Genomic DNA, 18846 nt, shown 5'->3' with positions numbered 1-18846 from the left:
GCGTGAGGGCCGGGAATTCCGTGAGCAGGCGAGCGAACTCGTTCGCCGTCGGGAGGGCGCACGCCAGTTCGATCGGCGCGGAGCTGCTCATCGTGCACGCCAGGGAGATGAAGGTCTCGGCGTTGACAAGGCGACGACGTTTGACGTCGACCAGCAGCCCGTGCGCGCAGAGGAAGTCGGCGCCCAGCAAGGCCATGGGGACGCAGGCGGTCACAAAGGTCCACTGAAAGCGCTGGCTGCCGAAGCAGAGGGTGACGTCGCGCGGGCCGAAAGTGCGTATGGCCGAGCCATTAGCAGCGACCAAAGAGGGGCCGCAAACGGCGTCCCGCCTGTCCTGCTCGGAGGCGGGTATGACGCTCAGTTGGGCGCCGGTGTCACAAAGGAAACGCCGCCCGGACGCTTTGTCCCGAATAAAAAGCAAGTTGCCCGAGTGGCCGGCGCTCATGGCTGGGAATGAACGCCGGCCCGGTCGTTTCCCAACTTGCCGAAAGTGCACGGGGGTCGGCATGTCCGAGCCTTGTGTCCGAACCTGGCATGGTAATAACACCACGCCTGGTCAGGTGGAGGCCCCGGCCGTCGTGTCGGAAGCGGTCGGCGCGGCGTGGCAGCCGCCAGTTGCACCGGCAGTTCGGCCTCCAACCGCGCAGGGCGCTTGGGCGTCATGGGCGTCGCCGCGGATGGCGGCAGGCTCCAGGTAGCCACGCCGATGTGTTGGCCCGCCGAGGAGATCTTATCGGCTTCCCTGGCGAGGGCGCGGGGATCGGTGATCGACGTGCCAGCCAGGGCGAGGCGTACCGGGTGAGGCAGCTGGCGAGGAACAGCTCGCGGAACAGAAAATCCGAAGAGTGCTCACCGAGCAACGAGAGCATATAGTCCATGCGCTCGGATGGGCGCGTGTCGCCGAGCTCGGGCAGGTCGAGCAGGCGCCGTGCGCGTGCCGCCGGTGAGAAGGCGAAAGCGTCGAGGAGGAGCGTCTTCAGTGCGTCATACTTGTCGGCAGCCGGCGGGTGCTCGAGGAGGCTCAGGGCGCGGGCCGCGGTGGCGGAACCGAGTGCTGCCACGACGTGGTGGAAGCGGGTGTCATCCGCGGTGATGCCTCGCAGGGCGAACTGGGAGTCCGCCTGGGCGAACCAAACAGCCGCGTGAGCCTCCCAGAAGGTAGGCAGTTTAAGAGTCACTGCCGTGTCCATGTCGGTAGGTCACCAGTGAAGGAGCTGCGCTCCAACGCGAGTCGAAAGAATTGACGCGACCAAAGACGGAATTCGTCCGAGTTGCTTTATTGAAACAAAACCGCTCAGGTATTCTGAAAAGCCCGTTTATCGGGCAGCAATATATATACACATTTATGCCGGGGCGTTTGCCCGGGAAAACCGAGACCGGGCATGCCCGGGTGTCAAGGGCGAGTCCTGGAAAGGCGAGTCTGGACATGCCCGGGCGTCCTGGACGCGGCCTGGCAAGTCGAGGCTGGGCGTGCCCGAGCGCTCTGGGCGAGCCCTGGAAAGGCGAGAGCGGGCATGCCCGGACGCTCTGGGCGAGCCCTGGAAAGGCGAGTCTGGCCATGCCCGGGCGTCCTGGACCCGGCCTGGCAAGTCGAGGCTGGGCATGCCCGGGCGCTCTGGGCGAGCCCTGGAAAGGCGAGAGCGGGCATGCCCGGGAAAGACGGGACCGGGCGTGCCCGGGAACAGCGAGTCCGGGCATGCCCAGGAGAGGCGCGTCTGGGCCCGTCCGGACGAGCCCGGCATGGCAATCGCGCCCTGGCCGCGTCCTGGCAGGTGCAAGGCGATTGTGTACATTCAGCGGGAACCGCTACAGGTGTGTGTGGGGGGGTGGGCGGGTGGGCGGGCGGGGGGGGCACTCTTCACGTGCATTCCCTGACATCAGCAGGACCTACTATGTAACCAGAAGAAGAAGAAGGAGAAGCATCCAAATGAAAGAATTATTTAGGCCATATGTTGTCAATATTGGACTTGGAGCAGTGTTCCAATTTGAGCCCCCATCTAAGGATGCTGGGATCACAGTCTGAAATCCCATATACTGTGTTGATTTCTCCATTCAGCCATTGTCTCCAAACGTCCATCCAATTAAATACCATGTTCAATTACATGAATGCCCCGAATATCCTTGTTCTATGGGTGTGTATATCATCGTCATCGTCATAATCATCATCATCATCATCGGGTCGATCTCAATCGGACACGACTGACAAACATTTTCCATTGTTCTCTTCTCGCCATGGTGTTGACATTTTCCATTGTACAGCCTGGTGTTGGCTTAGCGGTTAGGGTGCCGGCTTGGGATCCTAGGATCCTGGGTTTGAATCCCGGTCGATCGCTGAATTAACACCAGGGGGGTTGACTCAGCCTGTCATCCTTCCGAGGTCGGAAAATTGAGTACCAGCTCGCTGGTAATTCCCTGTGTGTTGCAAGAGGTGACTACCAGGGTTTGCGGCAGGAAGGGCATCCGGCCATAAAACATTCCTTCAAAAAGGGGACCACGGTGCCCAAAAAAGGCCAACCCCTCCTCTGCAGGGAAAAATGGCCTCTAAAAGGTGGTTCTTCTCGCAATCGCTTCAGGGAGATCACGCCTGTTGATTTTGGTGTCGCGTTCCAGTGTATCGATGTAGGTTGTAGCGGTCGAGAGGACCATGAGAAGGTTCCCAGAAAAGTACCATCTTGGCGACTCCGATACTCTGGGGATCTTTCCATACAGTTGCTTGTTAGTCCAGGGTGCTCTCCATCAATTATTGTTAAGTGATGCCCTCAGTAGTTTGGTGGATACACCATCGAGCCGTTTGGACAGAGTGTTGGTCATCGTCCAAGTTTCTGCTCTATACAGGAGAACACTCTCAACTGTGGTGCGGTTTTTGTAATTCGGCAGGCAGTTTCCTCCTTCGGTGTGTGTGTGTATATATATATGTATATATATATATATACACCACACACTACATGGCCAAAAGTATGCGGGCACCCCTTCTAATTAGTGGATTTTGATTGTTTCAGCCACACCCATTGCTAACGCGTATATATAATCAAGCACACAGCCATGCAATCTCCATAGACAAACATTGGTAGTAGAATGGGGCCGTACCTAAGAGCTCAGTGACTTTCAACGTGGCACCGTCATAGGATGCCACCTTTCCAACAAGTCAGTTCGTCAAATTTCTGCCCTGCTAGAACTGCCCCGGTCAACTGTAAGTGCTGTTATTGTAAAGTGGAAAAGTCTAGGAGCAACAACAGCTCAGCCGCAAAGTGGTAGGCCACACAAGCTCACAGAACGGGACAGCTGAGTGCTGAAGCGTGTAGCGCGTAAAAATCGTCTGTCCTCAGTTGCAACACTCACTACCGAGTTCCAAACTGCCTCTGGAAGCAACGTCAGCACAACAACTTCGTCGGGAGCTTCATGAAATGGGTTTCCATGGATGAGCAGCCGCACAGAAGCCTAAGATCACCATGTGCAATGCCAAGCGTCGGCTGGAGTGGAGTAAAGCTCGCCGACATTGAACTCTGGAGCAGAGGAAACACGTTCTCTGGAGTGATGAATCATGCTCCACCATCCGGCAGTCCGACGGACAGGTCTGGGTATGGCAGATGCCAGGAGAACACTGCCTGCCGGAATGCATTGTGCCAACTGTAAAGTTTTCTGAAGGAGGAATAATTGTCTGGGGCTGTTTTTCATGGTTCGGGCTAGGCCCGTTAGTTCCAGTGAAGGGAAATCTTAACGCTACAGCATACAATGACATTCTAGACGATTGTGTGCTTCCAACTTTGTGGCAACAATTTGGGGAAGGCCCTTTCCTGTTTTAGCTTAGGAATGCCGTCATGCACAAAGGGAGGTCCATACAGAAATGGTTTGTCGAGATCGGTTTGGAAGAACTTGACCTGACCTGCACTTTGCCCTGACCTCAACCCCATCGAACACCTTTGGGATGAATTGGAACGACGACTGCAAGCCAGGCCTAATCGCCCAACATCAGTGCACGACCTCACTAATGCTCTTGTGGCTGAATGGAAGCAAATCCCCACAGCAATGTTCTAACATCTAGTGGAAAGCCTTCCCAGAAGAGTGGAGGCTGTTATAGCAGCAAAGGTGGGCACCAACTCCATATTAATGCCCATGATTTTGGAATTAGATGTTTGATGTTCGATGTTCGGGTGTCCGCATACTTTTGGTCATGCCGTGTTTGTATATGTACATATATATGAGAACGCATCTGTTTGTTTGTTCCTTGTACGTTTCCAAACCCCTGCCACAATTTCCCCGAAATGTTCTGTACCGCATTATTTTCACATATTGAAGGTCAGCACCACATTGAAAGATTTCAATTGTTAATGAAATTTATGTTAAAACATGAAATAACAGCGCCATCAGCGACATCGCGGCATACATCACGTAACATATTCCAGCCCCTCATTCACTTTGGCTGTTCGGTGCTGCATCGCTCACTCGGCCGGGAAAGGTATAGAGATTGGATGCGTTTGCACGTTCGGCCGATCTGATGCTTTGCAAAAGTCTAAATGACCCGATCTTCAACTTATGGTTGCACCTCGTTTGTTGTTGTCAGGAGGCTGAGGAGGCAAGACGTTCGTAATGGTGACCCCCTCTCACAGTGCTCCGATCAGTACTTCTCCAGTAAGTTTTTCGGACTCCCCTAATGCACTTGGATTAATTACAGGAATGGAAAGCTGAGAGAAGTGCAAGCTGGCCCACGAATTGCACATTTGTCATTGAGATTGAGAAACTTTAATGTGCTTAAAAGCAACAATCAATACATTGGTCAAATGTAAACTATATTGTTTGGAGATTTACCTGGGGCAAATTCATTCTCTGTTTGGTTAGTATGGGGCCAATAGCAAAACCATAATCCTTTTCAATCCGCAGTGGCACCTGGTGGAAGTTGAGGATTTTGAGAATGTTTTCTCCTTTCTTTTTTTTTCAGGAATGTTTTTTTTTTTACCTGTCTGCCAGTATTTGCTGCTCGTGAACGTCAAATATCTGGTATCTCTCATGTAAAGTAAGTGATGGTTGCCTATGACCTGGACAATCCTGACCAAAGTTGCAGGGGTACCGCGCCTGCGGGCTGCGGCACAACCATGCCTCGGTAATGATGCAACAAGCAGACCCAATTCATAATCGGGCATTCACCAACATAATTGGGCATTCCTGCAATAATTTGCATTCACCAACAAAAACATCACACTTCAATTGGTTGTTGTCCTCAAATATTTCAGGATATCCATTGAAAGACAGTGGTCTTTTTCGTCATCGAATTCAAACCAACTACGTCTTCCATCTTGTCTCTATTCTCATCCACATATATCTGTGGGGGTAAAGGTGTCTCGTTGAAACATTCACTCAATGGTGTTCCTGTAAATCCCAATTGGTATTTGGCTTGTTGATTTGCCAGGATTGAATTTCCCTGGAGTGTGAGGTTGCTTCCACCCTTTCTAGGCATTCACATTACTCATGCTTACTGAGGCCTCCTCAGATGCTCACTCTTAAAATTCACTGTGCAGTGCATCAATTTCATTGATAAATAGTGTCCTTCTTGTTGGAAATAGAGATCTATGCACATTTTAATCAGAGTTACACTCTTAATCTCAACGTCTAACAACCCTGTCCAACCGTTCTGTTCTATTGATGGACGACCTTCAGTCAATATGTCCAGAAATGCATTCGACAGTTTCTCAATAACATTATATTGATATTGGGATGTAATGCTTGGCGTTTACATACAATCACTCATTAGACATCTGAAAACGAATTCAACTAGAACGGCACTCGGTAGAGACCATACCTACGCCTGGTTGGCCATATCACTCAAAAATTAAATAATTATCATATCCAAATCCATATTCAGATCTTCACCAAAATCGAATCGATTCTTCCTTGTCACACACACAACCTGTCCTCCAAGTTTCGTCCAAATCCGTCCACAACTTTTTGAAAAATCCTGCTATATATAGTTTTTTGCCTGATCAATCAATGGTGAAGAATCACTTAAAAATTCTCTGATCCGATTCCAGATTCGAATCTTCACGAAAATGGAAATAATTCTTCCTTGTCACACATCCAACTGGTCCACCAAGTTTCAGCTAAATTCGTCAACAAATTTTTGAGATATCATAGTATAGATCGTTTTTTTGTTTTTTTTTGCCCATTCACTCAATGGTGAAAAATCATTTAAAAAAATTCTCATAACCGGATTCGGATCTTCACCAAAATCTAATCAGTTCGACCTTGTCACATACGCAATCTGTCCACCAACTTTCGTCTGAATTTGTCTGTACCTTTTTGAGATCTCGTGCTATATATCGTTTTTTGATCTATCTCTCAATGGTGAAAAATCGCTAAAAAGTATTCTCGTATCTGCATCCGAAATCGAATCTTCCCAAAATTGAAAGAATTCGTCCTTGTCAAACATCCAACCTGTCCACCAAGTTTCAGCCGAATCCATCCACAACGTTTTGAGATATCGTGCTATATATTGTTTTTTTGCCCGATCTATCAATGGCAAATAATCACTTTAAAAATTCTCGTATCCAGATCCAGATTCGGATCTTCACCAAAATCGAATCAATGCGTCCTTGTCACATGTGCAAATCTGTCCATCAAGTTTCTGCCGAATTTGTCCATAACTTTTTGAAATATTGCGCTATATATCGTTTTTTTGCACTACCACTCAACGGTGAAGAATCACTTAAAAATTCTTGGATCCAGATCCAGATTCGGATCTTCACCAAAATCTAATAATTCCCTCCTTGTCACATACACAGCCTCTCAACCAAATTTCCTCTGAATCCGTTCACAACTTTTTGAGATATAATGTTCACAAACAGACAAACAAACAGAAGAAGGTGCCAGGTGGTAGGTAGCCTGACATATATGACGAAAATCGAGAGAACCTTGACCTTTGAGCATGGTAATTTTGACGATATCTTTCCCACCTGTGGCTCAGGAATGATTTATATCACTGCCAATCGGTAATCCCCTAACACAATATGACCACCGTCACATTTTACGCAAATTATGTCACCGTGACCTTGGTCTACACAGCTCAAAAACAACTGTTGCTAGGAATGTCCGTGTTCCGCAAAGGTTTGCAATTTGATACCTGTATCTTGAAGGGTTTCTGAGTTGTCTTTTTTATCCCTAAAAACCCCCTATACCTTAACATTGGCGACATGGAATCGACATTATACGTCAACGGATTGCCGCCATTTTGGAAATGCATCATCTGGCTCCCAGCCCCTACAGAAATTTTGCTTTTTAATAACGATCAGAATATCAAATCTGCTTGGAATTTGTAGGTCATGTTTTTCAACTCATTTGCGTCAGGTTTGAAGTCATGTACACACACAGCAATCTTGTCAGCTACCCTGTCGCTCACACGGGCCACCCTGTCGATCGATAATTTTTCTGCAGCAACATGGAGCTGGAGTTTCACACTGACCTGACATTGGTTCACGAATTATCAAACAGAGTGACCACTATATTCGTCATGGGTGTGTTTCTGTGTGTCTGTCTGTCCGCAGCATAACTACCCGATGATATCATCCGATCTTGATGAAACTTGGGTGGGAGGTTGATATCATGATCTAGTTGTGTCCTGCCTAGAGTGGGCGTATTGCGCCCATTGTGGGCGGAGCCACGCCCGAAAAAGATGTCTTTTTAGGGGGTAATCGAGTTCAAGCTACATCTTCTCCGAGGGAGTTGGTGGAATCTGACAGGGATTTATATATTTGGTTAGGCCAATGTCATGTGTCTAGCCCCACGGAGCTCGATTTTTCATTTTTGCCCCAAGGTTAAATCTCCACGCATGGCTGGCGGACTTCCTCTCGAGTCGTCGTCAACGTGTGGCCCTGAATGGGTTTCTCTCATCTCCTCTTCCTGTTCAGGCTGGAGTTCCCCAAGGCAGTGTTCTGGGCCCCGTGCTTTTTCTGGTCTTCATCAATGATCTCTCTGACTCTCTCGAAAATCCTCTCTATCTCTTTGCTGATGACTCCACTCTCTGCCGCTCCATTCCTCTTCCCTCAGATCGGCAGTCTGCTGCCTCCTCACTCTCTGAAGACCTGGACAAAATCACAGACTGGTCAAACAAGTGGAACATGTCTTTCAATCCTGACAAATCTCACACTCTTACTATGTCTCTCCGAAAAGATCGACTGGACAACCCTCCCATCTACTTTCTCAACAATCCTCTCCAAGAAGTTCTGTCGCTCAAGATTTTGGGTCTCACTATCTGCCATGATCTTTCTTGGGAAAACCACATTTCCAAGCTGGCCTCCAAAGCCAGTCGCCGACTGGGCATCCTCCGTCGTGCGAAGTCCTTCCTCGGCACACCTGAGCTCCTCACCACATACAAGGCTTTCATCCGCAGCTCAATGGAATACTGTTCTCCCCTATGGGCCGGTGCTCCTGCCTCACACCTAGCTCGGCTTCACGCTGTTGAAACCAAAGCTTTCAGAATTATTGGAATCTCCCGCGATGAAGCTATCTCTGAGGGCCTTTCACTCACTCACCGCAGGCAGGTAGGTGGTCTTTCTGTCTTCTACCGACTCCTCTCCGGCCTTGCACCCCCAGCTCTCTCTGTGCTCTGTCCCCCAAATATTCCTACAGGTCGCACAAGATCTGCCAGCAACCCTCTGATGGTTAAACTGCCGAAATCTCGGCTCTCTGCTCACCTTCACTCTTTCATTCCTCTTTTCTCCCGCCTCTGGAACAAACTCCCTCACTCCCTTCAATCCCACTCCTCCCTCCAGGTCTTTAAAACAGCTGTTCACCACCATCTCTTATCTTCCCCCATCCAAAACCTTGATCTTTTCTACCCCCGCTAATTCACCCCAGATCCACCTTGTTTGAAATTCCAACTTCTTTCCTGGAAGTCCTGGCAGTGTCCATATGTTTTATACCTCTCCCACCTCTCCCACCGCCCCCTTCCCACGCCCCCCCCCCCCCCCAAGCCCTCGCCCTCTCTCAGATCTCTCGATGTCTCCATGTCTCTCGGTCACTGCTCTCAAATGTTGTGTTTGTGTCCTTCCCCCTCTCTCCCCATCTTGTCTACCGCTCCCTATGTTATATGTTTTATGTGTCGGTTTGTCTTTCTGTGTGATTAATGTTCGCTCTTTCACGAGCCTCGACCTTGTATACAAAAAAAAAAAAAAAAAAAAAAAAAAAAAAAAAAAAAAAAAAAAAAAAAAAAAAAAAAAAAAAAGAAAAAAAAAAGGTCAAGGTCACAAGGTCACGAAATTTAGAAAAGTCGATTTTTGATGGTTTTATTACATTGTTCACTTCTTTATAGGATGAAATGTCGTACATGATCTTATATTATCACATACATCATGAAATACAAGTTTTCCAACAAATTTCAGAATCTTCGACCTTTGACCTTTGAAGGTCACAAAGGTCAAATTTTCAAAGTTGTCGGAATCGAACCGAATTTTCGGTATTGTGTAGCTAACTAACCTCATAACTGATTATACATTATTTTCTATCTCATTTCAAGGTCAGTAACCTTCGTTTTGACATTTCCGGGCCTGGCCTTTCTGGGCCTGGCCTGTCCGGGCCTGTTTCGGTTATAGTCCGTCCTTTGTCATTGAATACCACTCGCTCGTGAACCATCGTCGTCTCCCGACTTGTTTTTTTTTAAAGGTCCCATAAAGAAGTAACTCATTGAAATATGCAATAACTTGTAGTATGGTATCTAGCTCCTCAAGTGGGTCATTTATTTATTACGTATTTATGTCGGGAGTCGGGGTAAATTGAGAAAATCCAAATTGAGAAAGGGAAAGGTGGATGATAGGTGAGAAAATAGAGGGTCGGGTAGTGCAAGCTGGGAAGGATCACAGGGGAAGGAAATTTGGGGTTGTGTAAGGAAGGTGAAACACATCCAGTGTTTGTGCATGTAATAAATAGAGGGTCCCAAAAAAAAGATGTGCTGTGTATGAATGTTTATGCACACAGGGGGAATGTGTTGTGATGTGTTGTTTTTGTGTTGTTTATCATTTTGAAACATAGAGAAGCCTACAGTTCTATAAGCTCTGAATTTGAACTTCAAGCAGAACAACCTCACATAATGAAGGGGTTGAAGATGTATGTCTTGTTGAAAGCAATTAATCATTGTTCTTTCACCCAGTGGGAACAGAAATGGACAATGTGGAGGAGCGGCTCGTGTATGGTGTGGGAAACAGCACACTGCTCTTGGAGTGTGTGCCGAAGTCCTTACAAGCACATGTGGCCTGGATGTTCAGCCCGCCTAACGATGAGAACCGAGAGGAGGTGAGGCCTAGTTTCACCAAATGACTTTACAGGCAGTATGGCTGTGTCTCCATCAGAGGGACGACACACATTGATGATTCACCCAGTCTGTGAAACACCAGGATGATAGTGTATAGCTGGCCGAGATTCTAACCAAGACTAGACAGCTTGGAGGAGAGTGTGGGTACCTCGAGGTCATCCTGTCAGCCGAGATCGTACTATAACGCACTGTTAATAACCAAACTGTGATTCCATGTTGTATGTATTACTATTTACTATATGTTAACTAGAACGGCACTCTTCGACGTCACGGCATTGACTGATATGCCTCCGCCCACATCATTACATCATAATAATACTTGTACCAAGTTTGATTTAAATCCATTCAGCTGTTCTCAAGTTTACATTTCTACCTGGCATGACCTCTGACCTTTGACCTCTTGACCACAAAATTTAATCAGTTCATGTTTACATCATTATACACACCTGTACCAAGTTTTAATTTAAATCCCTTCAGCTGTTCATGAGTTATCACATTTTTACCTGACATGACCTCTGATCTTTGGCCTTGACCTTGGGGTCCCCAAAGTCAAAGCAGTTAATCTTTACATCATTATACATAACTGTACCAAGTTTGAATTCGATCACTTCAGCTGTTCTCAAGTTATAGAACTATAACAGACTTTGACCTTTGACCTCTTGCTCCCAAGTTATAATAAGTTAATCTTTACAACATTATACATACCTGTGCCAAGTTTGAATTAGATCACTTCAGCCGTTCTCAAATTATAGACATATTATTGACTTTGACCTTTGACCTCTTGAACCCCAAAATCTAATCCGTTCATCTTTACATCATTCTACTCATACATAAATGTACTAAATTTGGTCAGAATCCCATCACTGGTTCAAAAGTTATCGCAGTAACAGGATTTTTACCGAACATGACGTCTGACATTGGCATTTGACCTCGTGACCCAAAAATCTAATCATTTAATCTTTACATCATTATACGTACCTGTACCAAGTTTGAATTAGATCCCTTCAGCCGTTCTCAAGTTATAGACCTATTACAAACTTTGATCTTTGACCTTTGCTCCCAAAATCTAATCAGTTCATCTTTACCTCATTATACATACTTGCACCAAGTTTGACTTAGATCCCTTCAGCCGTTCTCAAGTTATCACGGCAACGAAAACCTATCAGGGATGGACGGAAGGACGGACAACCTGAAAACATAATGCCTCCGGCGACGAAATGTATAATAAAAGTAGAATCCTAATCCAAAAAGATAACCAATGTCGCTGGATGGTGTAAAAAAAAACAAACAGGCAATTACATACAATAATTATCTTTAAGAGTGAAAACTTTACCTCACGTCTTGTGGAGCCTATTATTCAATTTGTTTATTTATTTTAATCGCTTTTTCCTAATTTTTTTCCGATTTCCCTCTAGATTTCAACATAATTATTTAGATCATGAGTTCCGATCGTGAAATGTGTAATTCGATTTTGAATATCAGCTTTCCATAAGCCTTTGCCATACATTGTTCAATCTCGCCAGGAACCAATCACATTGCAAATAGCCTCACACAGCCAATCTGCGTACCGCTGACGGACGAACGGACAGCCATCTCTGATATATATATATATATATATATATATATATATATATATATATATATATATATATATATATATATATATATATATATATGTATATATATATATATATATATATATATATATACGTATATATATATATATATATATATATATATATATATTATATATATATATATATATATATATATATATATATATATATAGATAGATAGATATATATATATAGGATTTGAATCTGATTCTATCACAGTACGAGTTAGGGAAGTTCAGATATGAACTCCGACACCTGATCCAGGGCCTTTGAGCTTACTCTCATGGGTTAAATTATCGAGCCAACTATAAACTGTCGGATTGGTGTTTCACAGGCCTAGCGTTGTGTAACAGTGTGCCTTGCTCAAGTAGACATCAAACTGGGTGTCATCTTTTTTTGCAAAAGGCTGGATTCAGCATTGCTGAATTTTAAATACTAGCAAAGGTATCCGCCATACTAGCAAAGGCGGGGCTTCAATTGGGAGGCCAAAATGAAAACGCAAAATGTCAGAATTGAAGGCTTTTTTTTATTTTAAACCATTTGTATAAACATCCGTTAAATCATATCACACGCAAATCATCAAAATCTAAACAGTATTTGTAGAATTTCAATAAAAGCCACATCACTGTTCATATCGGTAAATATTATTCCATTGTTTGGAAAAATTAGAAAAATTGGAAATAGGAAAAATTGGGGGAAAATTGGAAAAACAATATAGCCTATTTTACTCCAGGGGGGTCCCAGAATTACCCACCCAAAATTTTGTTGCGATCGGTTCAGCCGTTTTTTCGGTACCTGGAAACAGACAGACAAACAGACAGACGGACGGACGGACATTTGGTGAATTATAGTAAGATTCCAGTGTTTCTCGTGAATAGTTCAGTTAAGTTGAACATCTTATGTCAAGGGGTTTGACAGCATAGGTCACATCTTTAAAAAGTCTTTTGTATAACTCGGCCGGTGTCAGAAATCGAACCGCCAACCACGAGACTCAGAGTGGATGCTCCAACCATATTATGAAGCTGGGTCAGGTTATGACTGAGTCTTTCCTATCTTTCCTGCAAGGTCTTACAAACATGGGAGTTAAAATCTGAACTGCAAAGACCTATTGCTGTAGAACTATTTACAGTCACGTGAAAAAGTAAGTACACCCCATGTAAAGTTTTGACTTTTTCAACATATTTCAACATTCAGCTATTTAATCTTCATTTCAACAATATTGATAGATAAAGGTGATATAATATAACAAATATCATGAAACATTTACATTTTGTAGTCCATTGTATAATTTAAATAAACATAAATGCAAATTTCGCATGTGGAAAAAGTAAGTACACCCTTGGCTCTAATAGGTAGTATTGCCCCCTTTGGCAGAAACAACCTCAAGTAGGCGTTTCTTATAACTGTCTACCAGTCTCTGACATCGACTGGGAGAAATTTTCCCCACTCCTCCATGCAGAATTCTTTCAGCTGTGCGATGTTTGAGGGGTTTCTTGCATGCACAGCTCGTTTCAAATCCCCCCACAACATCTCGATGGGATTTAGATCCGGGCTTTGACTTGGCCATTCCAGAACCTTCCATTTCTTTCTTTTCGGCCATTCCTTGGTGGATTTACTGGTATGTTTAGGGTCATTGTCATATTGCAAGGTCCACCTTCGGTTGAGCTTCAACTTTCCGACAGATGGCCTCACGTTATCCTCAAGCACCCTCTGGTACAATGAAGAATTAATAGTGGATTCTATGATGGTGAGCTGCCCAGGCCCTGATGCAGCAAAGCTGCCCCAAACTATATTACTTCCACCACCATGCTTTACAGTTGATATCAGGTTATTGTGGTCAAATGCTGTCTTTGTTTTTTGCCAAACATGTCTTCTGCTACTGTGGCCAAATAGCTCTACCTTTGACTCATCTGTCCAGAGCACATTGTTCCAGAAGTGCTGGTCTTTGCCTAGGTGTTCATTGGCAAACTTTAGTCTTGGCCTGATGTTCTTTCTGGACAGCAAAGGTTTCCTCCTGGCACACCTCCCATGAAGATCAAATTTGTGCTGCCTCTTTCTAATGGTAGACGCGTGCACTTTGACATCAACAGTGGCAAGAGCTACCTGTAGGTCCCATGATGACATTCTGGGGTTCTTAGAGACTTCTTTCAGCATCTTGCGGTCTGCTCTCAGGCTGAACTTGCTGGAGCGGCCTGGCCTGAACAAGTTGGCAGTTGTTTGGAATCTTCTCCACTTGTAGATGATCTTCCGGACAGTCGAATGATTGATTTCATATTTTTTGGAGATCTTTTAAAATCACTTCCTAGACTCATAGGCATCTATAACCTTCTTTCTGAAGGCCTCAGAGAGCTCTTTTGATCTCGGCATGGTGACGCCGCACACTTCAACAACAAAGAGCAAACCAAACTAAATGTCTGAGGTTTAAATAAGACAGGTTCCTCCAAGATCCTCTCTAACGATATTCTAATCATTTTCACCTGAGCTGGTGCACCCGATTGTAATTTTAGGTGTTTGAAGTTGTGATAAATGTCGGGGTGTACTTGCTTTTTCCACATAAGAAATTTGCATTTATGTTCATTTAAATTATACAATGGACTTCAAAATGTAAATGTTTCATGATATTTGTTATATTATATCACCTTTATCTATCAATATTGTTGAAACTAGGACGTGCCCGTGCCCGTGGGTGCCCGTTCCTTGCCAAAAAAAAAAAAAAAAATGTCCGCCCATGCATGCATGGGCGTGCCCGTAAGTGCGTGATGTGACCGTACAATGAATGTATCGTCCCGACGCCGCAGCTCGGATGGCGCTGCAGTTAATCGGGCCTGTATCGGCAGAGTTATTATAAACGTGTACTACAATCGATCGTACCTTACAGCGTCTGCTCGCCACGTTCACGTCGTCACTATGACTATCCGTAAGTCCGGAAGTGACGTCCTCATTTGACTGTCCGGAAGGTCGCATATCGCAGTTACGATGAATCGCAAATTAGTTTTAATTAGTTTTAAAACATAGTTTAACGCCAACATAGCGCCAACATAGTTTGCCAACGTGAAATAAATGAATACGCTCTCAAATGTGCCGTCCGAGGCAGAGTCTGTTCGCCACGTTCGGCACACGTGATAGCTCGCTGCTCTCTGATTGGTTGAATCGTTTTTTGGACATAGCTCGGTAACTACTTGCCCGATTAATATGAAACCTTGAAAAGGCACATCCTCGGGTCCCCAGCAATATACCTGGCAAGTTTCAAATATATCGGACCCGTGGTTGTCGAGAAACAGCGGTCACAGACACACATACACACACACATACACACATACACACATACACACAGAGATTACTGGAATTATAGATAGATGAAGATCAAATAGCTGTATGTTGAAATATGTTGAAAAGGTCAAAACTTTACATGGGGTGTATTTACTTTTTCACGTGACTGTATATGACACAATATTTATTATTTGCAGAGTAAGAGAGTTTGTAGTTTTTGTGAGCATACGTGAGACTATATACATTCAAGTATTGACTAATAAACTTTCTACCCAAATGTCACACCAGGTCAAGACTGACGACCGGGTGGTGGTCACCCCACAAGGCCTACTGCTCCGCAGCGTGGTTCGGAATGATGCCGGATTGTACGCATGCCGGGCGACAGAGCACAGTTTCGTGCAAACACTAGCACGCTTTCGACTCGAGGTCATCGGAACCGAGCAGCTGGATATCCTTCTGAGGCAACGAGCAAGAGGTGGGGAGGACGACCCTGATGACCACGACGAGAAAGATGGAAAAGGTCAGACTGAGAGGCGAGGTGATTTGGCGATCTTAGACAAGGGCTCGTCGTCGCCTCATGTCTGGTATCGTGAGTTCATGAGATTGGTTAACCACCCTTCTCTCAGCGGTGGTGTTGCAGAAATTTGTGAACGTGCTCGGCTGAGCAAGAAGCAGCGGCCTCATCGTCGACGTAAGGCTCGTGGCAGAGGAGCTCAAAAGCTGGGCCGAGGAAACCTCCTGAAGTGGAAGCACACACATGAAGCACGTAAAAGAAGAAACCGCCGCACACACAGTGGCAACACGAGACCTCCGCGTAGCATCGATGCGTAACCCACCATGACATTGTTCACAGTCACACGTCACGTTCTTCCTTGTGGCTGATAGACTCATCTGAAGGTCCTCGTCTCTAACATCGAAAGGCACTAATTCTCGCTCATTTTCACCCCCTGGTTGTGGATCTCCTTCTTTTGCATCAAAGCTGGGTGTTGAAGGTAATGTTTGATTGCACCGAGGATAAACTTCAAAAATTGGTGAAGGAGTTAGGTCAGTGCTGCCTGCAAATGGTAACTGCGACTTTGTGGATCTGATGGAAGATCAAAATGATTGTCTTTCATCCAAACCGATGTTGCTGTCTGAGCGCTGTGTTAAGCGAAGCATCGGAGGGGATGAAACACCCAGGCAAAGCACAGAGAGCACATCTCTCACCTCGGTGTTGATTTTATTCTTTCTTAGAAAAATAGCTCATCAAAAGTACAATACAGAAAGCCGCCCGGATGTGGAGCACTGGTGGTATCTACTGCTTAGAAGGTTCCAATTGCCAGGTCTCTTCAAACAAGCAAGTTCTCTTTCCTACGGCTGGATGACCGGCCAAAGCAACCCTTGCCTCGTTCGTAATGCAATGTGTTCCATTCCAAGGGGCGTAACTATAACCGAGGGATTACAAGCCGGGAGTACAGGGATGACCAGTTGTACTTCCTCACGGGCTACAGGCGATGTACGAGTACATGTGACGAATGATTATAGGCCTGTTATCAAGGACAGCGTCGAGTTACTCACGTTACGGGCTAATTGTGCGCTACTCCGGCCTTTTTTTCGTGTTGTGGTCCTTCATTTGCTTGTATGCAAATGTCAATTTTCACATTTTATCCCAATGTTCCTTTGCAGAATCACGCAGACCATTGGATAACAACTGTGCTGAGAAATGTGACTGAATTCATTATCATTCCTTGAACTAGATACCAGTTCAGCCTTCATGTTTTGTATCCTAAGTCAGCAGCAACTCTTCAATCCTGGAAGAGCGTCAAGGCGGGCCTTTGCTGCTTCACCATTTTGGCTTCCTCGTGTTTACTGGGGTCGAGGAACATCATGAGCAGACGCCTAGGAAGTCTGTGATCTCACTCGACCAACGCCCACTAGAATGAGAGGAGGAACTCCCTTTTGTCCCGTAGTCAAGGCATCCTTACGGAAGGCGGGATTTCTTGTGAGGAGGCAGGGACGATGCAGGAAAAGTTTGCAGTGCAAACGAGGCACCTGCTTATCCTGCTGGGGATGCCTAAAGCTTTCCCCCAATCGTGGTTTTAATTGTGCTTTCTAGGTCCAAACACTCACCAGCAATATCTATCACAAAATTACTATCCGATCTTTCAATCATAACATTCGATGCAAATAGCTCTTTGTAAATTGGCCAAGAAAAAATTATGATACATCGTTATGATACAGACAATACATGTAGTTGAAAACGCAATACACTGGTGGTCTGCACGTTACGACACAGGATAGTATTTTTATATATTTATTTTACAACGCCAGTCAATAGCCAAACATATCACTGGCCCACCATCTCTGGACAGCACTATAGTTGTGGATATCTACTATTTGGTGATCTTGTCCACCGTTGAACATTTCCTCTAAATTGCGAAACTGTCGGATCCATTGACCATCACATGGATATCACATGGACCATCACATGGACCATCACATTGACCATTGACCATCCGCTCAGAGTTCCGGTCAGAGCTCAGAATTAGTACTCAGAGGTCCGCTTCCTCGTGAATATTTTACCATTTTTGCGTTTGTTTCAACTGGATCTTGTAGAATGTCACCTTGCTATATTATAACTATTGTGATGTCACATTGTATTTTTTTGCCTACCCCCACAATTAGAGGTCATTCCGGCTCTGGCACTTCCTAAAGACGGGAAAAGACACCTGACCTACTGAACTGTCATAATTCCTTTGCGGAAGTACTTGTTAGTCCTGTATTCTTTTCTTTTATTACATCTGTGTAATCATAAACTGATAAAAGAGACCAATGATGACTGAAACCTAACAATCGACTCACAATGAAAGAATATGCCATCTTTTGTTTTTCTTTTTTTTCTTTTTTTTTTGCCATCTTTGTTGGCCATATGACCATATGATGATGGCCATATGATGATGATGGCCATATGACCATATGATGGCCATATGCCATCTTTGTTGGACTCTTATACAGGTCAAAACAAGAACGGCACTCAGTAGACCCCATACCTCCACCAGGCTGAACAGTTTACGGTGTCTCTCCAACTGATAGGCCGGATCTGGATTTGGACCTGAACAAAAATCTATTCGGCTTGTTCTTGTCACCTAACTAACTAGTCCACCTAGTTTAGTCATAAATCGAACATAACATTTAAAAATATCATGCTATATATCGCTTTTCGCCCGATCTCTAAATGGTGAAGAATCATTTAAAAATCAAATAATTCTCGTATCCGATTCCATATTCAGATCTTCACCAAAATCGAATCGAATCGTCCTTGTCAGACACCCAACTGGTCCACCAAGTTTTGTCAAAATCCGTCCACAACTTTTTGAGATATCCTGCTACATATCGTTTTTGGCCTGATCTCCCTATGGTGAAGAATCACTTTGAAAAGGTTGACCTTTGACCTATGTTGACCTTTTGGGCTATGCTGATCTTAAAAATAGTTGGTGGTTGAATTCAGTTTGCTGAAATGTAAATCGTTTTCAAATTTCAAGTCAATCGGATGAAAATTGAGGATTTTAGAAATTTGAAAAAAGTGGTTGAACTTTGGCCTATGTTGACCTTTTGGCCTATGCTGATCTCAAAAATAGTTGGTGGTTGAATTCAGATAGCCAATATGTAAATCCTTTTCAAATTTCA

At 44.9% G+C, this 18846-nt stretch overlaps 1 protein-coding gene across 1 annotated transcript in view; it reads left to right on the top strand.

Annotated features, from left to right (window-relative positions):
- The window catches only part of LOC137419374 (semaphorin-3A-like), a 282479-nt gene extending 264454 nt beyond the window's left edge, over positions 1–18025 (top strand). Inside the window, exons 17-19 of the mRNA XM_078770189.1 lie at positions 4562–4629; positions 10133–10275; positions 15469–18025. Of these exons, the coding sequence (XP_078626315.1) occupies positions 4562–4629; positions 10133–10275; positions 15469–16011 (754 nt within the window). The 3' untranslated portion in view covers positions 16012–18025. The remainder of the gene's footprint in view (positions 1–4561; positions 4630–10132; positions 10276–15468) is intronic.
- Positions 18026–18846: the final 821 nt, after the last annotated feature.

The sequence above is a fragment of the Myxine glutinosa genome, chromosome 1, assembly GCF_964187855.1.
Source record: "Myxine glutinosa chromosome 1, kmMyxGlut1.1, whole genome shotgun sequence".
Lineage (NCBI taxonomy): Eukaryota > Metazoa > Chordata > Myxini > Myxiniformes > Myxinidae > Myxine > Myxine glutinosa.
Note: the sequence above shows the minus strand (reverse complement) of the source record. Positions and strands in the feature narration are given on the sequence as shown.